This window comes from Pungitius pungitius, chromosome 19 (genome assembly GCF_949316345.1).
Source record: "Pungitius pungitius chromosome 19, fPunPun2.1, whole genome shotgun sequence".
Classification (NCBI taxonomy): domain Eukaryota; kingdom Metazoa; phylum Chordata; class Actinopteri; order Perciformes; family Gasterosteidae; genus Pungitius; species Pungitius pungitius.
The window spans coordinates 8,501,571-8,509,616 of record NC_084918.1 but is presented as its reverse complement, the minus strand read 5'-3'; the positions used below and the strand labels follow the sequence as shown (position 1 = coordinate 8,509,616).

Below are 8,046 nucleotides of genomic sequence, written 5' to 3'. Positions count from 1 at the left end.
ATAAAAAGACGGTGAGTGAGTGAAGTGTTTGTCATTGTGTACCATGCTAAGCTTCCTACAGGGTCGGCTGCACGCTAAAAAAGGCGGATATTTTGGATTTTGTTTTGGTTGGATTTGATTGCCTGTCAAACGCGACATTTATATGAAACGCGTGTATTCGTTTTTATCGACGTTTTTTTCATATATATTTCCAATAACTGCTTCAATTATCTAGAATAAAACAAAAAGCATTTACAACACAGACGTAAAAAAAAAATATCGGAGGCGATAACAGCCTTCTTTGGACATCCAATCAGACTTAGATGGGGGTGGGGGTGAGGATGGGGGTGGCAGCTGCAGCAGGAGCAAGTTCTAATCGAGGCGGAGGCTCATTTGCACCGTCAGTACGACGTGAAGAACAAGCGGAGACAAACCAGCAGACAATAAACAAAGGAAGGCTTGCCATGTGCGCTGCAGCTGCTGCTGCACGCACACGCACACAAAATGCGTTGGGCTGCAGTGAGGGGTCCCGGCCGCCAGGGGGCAGACTGAGCCGTGCCACAGAAGACGGATGGAGAAACATGTTCATGTGTGCAATGAAAAGAGGAAGACGCCCGTGAGCTTCGCTTCCGGGACGCCGGTCTTAGACCAGTGTTGTTCTGCGTGAGTCAGCAAGCTTGCAGCTTAATGACGTGTCTTTGTGCAACGCACTCATTCCTTGCCCGTCTTCTTTGGGGCTGCGTTGCTGAACCTGACCTTTGACCTTTTTAACAGGGGCTAAAGATCATCTTTTCCATTAAGCTCCATAAAATGTCCTTTATTTGTACATTTCCATTTTTTATGGTCTCTTTAGTGGCCACGTTGGCATACAAAATGAACAGCTGTCCTAAGGCAAGCTGCAGTTAGGGGACACATTTAAACATATAGCTATTTCTTTTACACAAACGGCATGAAAAGTTAAACTCATTTAAATTAGCATGCACTTTATGCCAAGGAGTACTCATGGTACATCTTCATGTTAGCATCTCAACATGATGCGTGGTTAAGCCGGCTGGTAGTACTCTAACCGCTCGAGCAGGACCTCTGAGTAGCCAGGGGAGTAGTACCTGGGAAACACACAAACATCTTAGGTGTTTTCTACTGATGGATATTTTGTATACACACTTAAGGAGGGACGAATATGGAATATAAATGTGCTAAAGGTTTTTTTTTTTCCAATGTCAACAAAGTACGTGTTTGGTGTGGCCGTTTGTACGGACGAGAGAAACCCACCTGACGATCTCCTCGGGGAAGCAGCTGGTGATGGCGTTGATGTGCTCCTGTAGAGGGGAGCCGGGCTCTGCTTCAATCTCTTGCAACTTCTTCAGCCCGCCGCTGGTCACAAACAGCCGGCGAGCCTTACTGTCATGAGGCAGCACCTTTGATGGGAGCCAAGACGGAGGGAATTCTAAAGATGCTGAATGTGAACCTTTTTATTGTTTTCAGCTTTTGAGAGTGATGTTGTGATACCAGCTGGAGACGCACTCACCTTGCTGAACTGGCAGACAACATGTCTGAGGATGTTGCTTGGAGCATCATAGAGTAAGGGCTCCAGACTTGGCATGTAGGTGCACTTCTGCAGAACGCTCTTTAGAGCCTTCTTACTCTGAAAAGAACAAAGAAGAATGATACAGTCGTTTTAAAACCTCTCTGTTTCTCCCGTGTTCCTTTTTTAGTCACCAAGTGACCTTTGACACCAAGTGACCTGTGAGTCAGAATATGCATGTATGGCTTTAAAATCAGATTCGTCTTCTCCTCTTTTAATGCTTTTAAAACTGCTCCAAAGGCTCATTTTCTTTACAGATACTCGTGTCTCAATAAAAGTGTCAACAGATCACATTTAACAAGCTACATGAAGAAATGTAAGACCTTTTTTAAAGACCCTTTCCATACATTTTAAGACCTCATTGCCATTGTGTGTTCTAACCGGATAGATCAGCGGCAGACTTTAACTTAAGTTTACTAGACATAGATTGCAAAAAAGTCCACCAACAAAACAGTCTTTGTGTGATAACTCCTTGGAGCACAGTATCAATGGAACATTTCTGAATGAACTTCGATAGCTAATACATGACATTTATTTGAGTTTCCAATAATATCACATAAGAGCTCACTCTTGACCCACACCAATCAATAGAGTTAGTAAAGAATCCAATAGAGTGTTAGAGGAGAAACAAACCTTCATAAAGAAGTCACAGTATAGTATGTCAAAAAGAAAATTCAAATATTCCAAATATAAATATATTTCAGAAAATTAAATAGAAAGCAAATGATAATTTAGTAAATTCACCAAATTGACTTCATCATTTAGTACAAACCGAAGTCACAATAAAAGTTATGCAGGAAGAGATTTAGAAAATCACCTGAAAAAAAGCCTTATTATGTCAAAGAAATGTTGCAGTAAACAAGTAAAAATGTTCATTAAAAGTCTTAGCGGTGCATTTTTAAAAATGTATTAAAATATTATAGCATGTCAAAAGAGTCCATGATAAGAGTGGTTTAGTAAAGCACCTCCAAAACGTTTTAAAAAAAAATAACAGAAGTCAAAGCATAACATGTTGAAAAAAGATAGAATAGCAAGTCAGAAATAATTCATAAAAAAACATGACATAGAATGTCAAATTATTTAATTATTTATTATCTCTGGGAAAAGACCGTATAAGGAATGTTTTAGCAAAGCACTTAAAAACATTTTTATATAATGCCAAAAAAAAAAAGTAGTGACAATATGTTATAAAAGGGAATTTAAATGTGTGCGACTACAGAATGTTAAAAAAAGAGTCCACGAAAGTTTCTGGTTCAACTCGTATTATTATTAAATTATGATTTAAAGGGAACCGTCACAGTACAGAATGTCAAAAAAGTCACAGCATGTTGAAAGGTCATAGTATATAATTGTGAAAATGTATTATTATTGTATGTTGGATGAAATAATTCATAATATAGTATGTTGTATTATTATTGTATGTCAAAATGCATGAAATAGTAATGATATAGTAAGTGAAAAGGGAGTTCTTGAATGCTCAGTCCAGATGACAAAAGCAAAGCAAATCCCAAAGATGTACTAATTAATATGTATGGAGAGGTCACAATATAACATAATAAAAAAATATATATATATATGTATATATATATATATATATATATAATATAGTTATAGTCTCAAAGAAAATTGAAGCAATGCAAGTCAAAAACAGTTCCATTATATGTCTAATCTGTGATTTTATATATAATTATGTATCAAAAAGACAAACGATTCTGTAGAGATAAAACTCATACCGTCTTGAAAAATTAATAACTCTCATAAGCATGTTGATCATATGCATATCTAAGTGGATATTAAAAGATCATTGTTTAATATAGTAAAAAATATTCTTGTTTGCTATGTCAAATCTATTCGAGTATTACATGTCAAAAAGTAGTTGTACAGTAGGTAGAAAAATATCCTAAAAAGTCATTGTATTGTTCATATAAACGAACATAACAGATTCATATAATACGTGTTATTATACACAAATGTCATGGTAAAGTCCGTGGTAAAAGGTTTTAAAGAAGTACTTGGGTAGTAGGGTAAAAAGGCTCGTCTAAACATAGATGTATGTGGGAAAAAAGTGATTGTGTAGCCAAAATATTTTTATTAGAAGGCTCTATATTAATAATGAAAAGGTCCAGGTTAGTTAAATGATCAGTGAGCAACATTTTTCCACTCCACTATTAGAAATAAATAATTCATCAGATGATTTGTATTGGCAGGCTAATAGGACCAAGACTAATGATATGTAAAAATCAACAAAATGTCAATTAAAATGTTTAATTAGACCAAACTTTACAAAACTATATTATAGTGTATTTTCAAACACTGCTGAGAATAGACATTATAAATAAATAAATAACCGGCAAGCACGTTTTTTTGACTGAAGTCTTTTTGGTGTTTTTCAAATCCTACTCGTGTGGTGTCAAATTGGTGATATTGTTCTGGGTTTCTTTTGGGCCCTCAGTGCACTGCAGTTATTTACCAGAAATGAAAACTGACAATCCTGAATATGTTCATTTTTGAAGAGGTAAAGCAGCAGATCCTTCTACTTTGACTTCATCTGTGACACAAACACTGTTTAAGATGGGGCTGCAGCTCTTACTTTGGCCTGCAGGTCCTCTGAGCTGCTGGCGTCCATGTAGAGCTCCAGCAGTTTGGCCAACAGGTCAGAGGTGGCCACTGCCTTAGCGTGCTCAGGGGTGTGGTGACCTATCTGGCCGATGGACCAGGCCGTGGCCGCCTTGATGTGAGGCTCACGCTCCTCCGACAAACAAAGGGCCAGCTGGGGCACCCCCTGCAGGACAGGGTGACACGCAGCATGATGGGGCCGATTCCGTCAACATGACCTATGGACTGCAGGCCAGGAAAAAAAAAACCCCAAATAAAACAAGAGGGAATCCCACCTTGGAGAGAATGACAGCCATGGCCAGGTTCTCGCTGTGAGCTGCCACATATCCCAGCATCATGATCCCAGGCAACCGCAGGTTTCCATGGCAATTGCCCAGATAATCTACCACAGCGCCCATGGCTCCACAATTCACAATCACCTGGGCTAGCTGGGAAACGACACAGATTCATTAGTGTCCACACACGCACATCTGTGACCAATTGTGCGAGAGAGCGCTGTACCTCCGGTGAGTGTTTGACCACCTCCCTCATCAGCGTGGTGACGTTCTTCTTCACGTACTCGTCCGGATCATTGAGGCAGGCCACCGCTGCAGGGAAGATCTCCGCCTCGACCACCATCTCTGCCAGGCTGACCGAGTGTTTACTGATCTGACTGAGGGCTGAGAACACCTGCCTCTGGGTGGGGACAAAAACGGGATCATTAAACCTTTTAAGACTTCTAAGAGTAAAAACAATTACAGGCTTCATGTTGTGTATTTCTAAAAGCCAGCATATATGCTGAAATCTTTCATTTGTCAGGAAATATCTGGATCTTTTCAGCTGCATTTGGATGTTTTATCTATTCAATTGAATTACATTTTCTATAACGTTATTTTTAAAGTTAAAATATTTCAATTTCTAAAATTTAGATTTGACTTGATTTCCACTTTAACAGATTTTCAAGACAACATTTTATGGGTGTGTTACTTGCAAGATCTGAAATGCACACACAATTCTGTTCTGCTACACCATGTACGTTTTCTCAGAATTATTGAGTCAGTACGATGATAATTTGTCCCAATTCATTAATAATTAAACCGCTTCTAAGGGCTAAATTGTTAAATGTTAAAAAAGGTGAAAGAAAGGGCAAGAAGACAAATAGATTGAGACTGGAGAATAACAGAGAACAACAGAAACAATAAAATGTAAACATGAATACAAACTGATATGTAAATATAATACATAATAATATTTAAGATATTTGTGTGAATATATATATATATATATATATATATATATATATATATATACATTTGGTTCTGTTAAACATTCATTCTTATTGTGCGTAGTGTAATTTGGCATGACAATAGTCTCCAGTAAAAGCACCAAAGCAAAAAAGCATTTCTATTGTTACTGTTAGAAATAACTGCTCATTAATGAATAAATATAGGAATAGTATTTAAGTATTGGTTATTTTTACCTGATATGGAAAACATAGCATGTCCTTAATGTAAGGAAAAGCAATATCTAGAAAAATGATCGGCTATTCTATTAAAACCTTTCTTTTTGTTTATGCCAATACCTCAGCTGCTGTCCTACCTTCAGTTTGGCATCCGGGTTGAGGATCATCAGCGCCAGATGTGCGATGGCTCCATTGTCCACCACAGATTGGGCCAGTTCCGGTGTGTGCTTGCAGATGTCACTGAGGGTGGAAGCTGCGATGCGTTTGAGGGCCATCTCGGGCTCCTGAAGACTCAACACCAGCAGTGGCACAGCGCCCGCCTCCACGACCGACTGAGACAACGCTGCACGGCGACAGAATGAGGCGGGAAGCAGGTAGAGAAGGAGAGAGTGGTGATAAACAATGACATTTCAAAACACACAGAAAATCCTAGCACCAGCTAAAATGTGTCTTAAAACCAAGAAAGTGAGCAGATGGAAGCGGGAGATGGTAGAAGTGGGCTTGTGCCGGTGCGTCTACCTTACATGCGTTGTGTCGTGCGATGTAGCCCAGGGCCCAGGCAGCAGCCTCCTTCACCCAGGGGTCAAACTCCTCTAGACAGAGAACCAGGGCATGCACTCCCCCACAGGCCACCACGGCCTGGGACAGCTCGGGGGAGTGTTTGGCCACGGCGCGCAGCACAAACGCTGCTGCCTTCTTGTAGAACCTCTGCACGCAAAACGCACACAGGTACACACACACACACACACACCGTCATTGCACACGGCTCAAATTGGGGGTCAAACCGACATTAGACTTCACCTTTGATCTTTCTGTCTGTGTTTTGGAATGAAGGTAGTGTGTTTTTTTTTTTTTTTTACTCAATGAAATGTCCTCATGTTTTCTTCTCACATGCTTGAATTCCTCATTGTCCTCATCAAAAATCCACCAACTCTTGTTCAATCAAAGGTCATCACACTTTTAAATTCTAAGAAGGTGACAAAATACATAAATAGCCCTGAGTTGTTTTTCAAATCTTTCATGGTACTCAAAATAAAACTCAAGCCCGTTCCAGTGCCTGGGGTCTCCAGGGTCCCTAAAGGCCACTGGCTGTATAGGGTTACATCACACATTTAGACTTTCTAAAACTCCAAAATTCTTTCCTAAAATGCGACGCAGCTATTTTGATAATATCGGACAGAACATGTTTAAAAACGTAAACTAAACTGTGTACAGTTTTTACGCTTAAGAGACTGCCACGTCCCGTTAGCAACAGCAGCAGCTAAGCCCTGTCTGTCTTCCCTGAAATAGCTGAGAGACAGAAAGAGAGAAAACAAAGGCCTGGTTGCTCTCATGGTGAGGGGCCTCTTAGGTTCTGAAGTAGCCCCGAGGCGGGCTGCCAAGTAGCCCGAAACACATTCTAACATCCAGGGGGCTGACTCCAGGGGCCTGCAGGGTCTCCTTCCTCTCTCTCTCTCTCTCAGACACACACACACACACACACACATACAAACCCACCGGCCAAACCAGCTTTGAAACTTGCATTTAGCTACATGCGATGAGGTATACTGACATTCTGGAAGGTCAGGGAGTGGACCAGCTGGGGCAGGATGTTTTCTTTTACCACCGCTTGGGCCAGGTCATCGCTGTGGTCTGCCAGGCGGCCCAGGGCCAACGCCGCCGTCTGCTGGATGCTGGGGACCACGTCCAGCAGGAGGGGACGCAGCATGGGCATCACACCTGCAGCGGAGGGGAGGAGTTTAAGAATAGCATTTGAAGCTAACTGCTTGTATTCTGCTCTAATAGTTTCTTACCTGCATTTTGGAGGAATTCTATATTTTGCGGTCTGGCAGCCAGATCAGCGACAGTTTGCACAAACTGCATCCTCGATTTCTGAAACTGCTCAAAAACTGAAAAACACAAAACGGACCGAGAGAGTTTGACTTTGAGCTTGCATGAGCTTTTTTATTGAATGAAAACCGCTCATGGATCTCACCTTGAATGATCTGCCGTTGACTCATTGTCACCCAAGATGGAAAAACGCCTCCTATCCGAGATTTACTACCACAGCGTGGATTTTTAATGCTAGTGAATATATCGCAGGATTCCGTTTGCCGCTGACCGTCTCTACGAGCTGGGTGGCGATGTTGTTAAGTGTTGCCCGGGCAACGGGCAGGAAGCAGAAGGCACTATGGCTCCGGTCAAAGATCGCGTATTTTGAGGATGACTCACCCTGTGTCTTTTCGCAATCATGTTGCACTTTGCGAAATGCGTGGAGTGTGAGAGCTGTGAGATGATCCCTCGTCTCAGTCCCTGCAGATTCCCACGGAAAACGCTGACTACGTTGAACTCAGCGTATTTTAGCGTTTTTTTTTATCAAGTAGGCTACTTTAATTATTCTTTCCCTTTCCTTGCCCCTACGAGGAGTTTGCCCTTAGATGAAGTA

The 8,046-nt window shown here is 41.1% G+C and overlaps 1 protein-coding gene across 1 annotated transcript; it reads right to left on the bottom strand.

Annotated features, from left to right (window-relative positions):
* Positions 1-780: 780 nt before the first annotated feature.
* spag6 (sperm associated antigen 6) lies at positions 781-7,805 on the bottom strand. The gene is made up of 11 exons (XM_037455401.2): positions 7,597-7,805; positions 7,415-7,510; positions 7,174-7,340; positions 6,146-6,329; positions 5,759-5,964; positions 4,682-4,855; positions 4,456-4,608; positions 4,155-4,346; positions 1,508-1,624; positions 1,252-1,397; positions 781-1,085 (listed from the first exon to the last, which is right to left on the bottom strand). The coding sequence occupies exons 1-11, from the start codon at positions 7,619-7,621 to the stop codon at positions 1,022-1,024; spliced, it is 1,524 nt and encodes a 507-aa protein (XP_037311298.1). The 5' UTR covers positions 7,622-7,805; the 3' UTR covers positions 781-1,021.
* Positions 7,806-8,046: the final 241 nt, after the last annotated feature.

Coding starts and splice junctions, on each gene's coding strand:
- spag6 (XM_037455401.2), bottom strand. CDS start 7,621: ATGAGTCAACGGCAGATCATTCAAG. Junction 5,965..6,145: donor CATCGCACGACACAACGCAT/GTAAGGTAGACG, acceptor GTCGCCGTGCAG/CGTTGTCTCAGTCGGTCGTG. Junction 4,609..4,681: donor TGGTCAAACACTCACCGGAG/GTACAGCGCTCT, acceptor GTCGTTTCCCAG/CTAGCCCAGGTGATTGTGAA.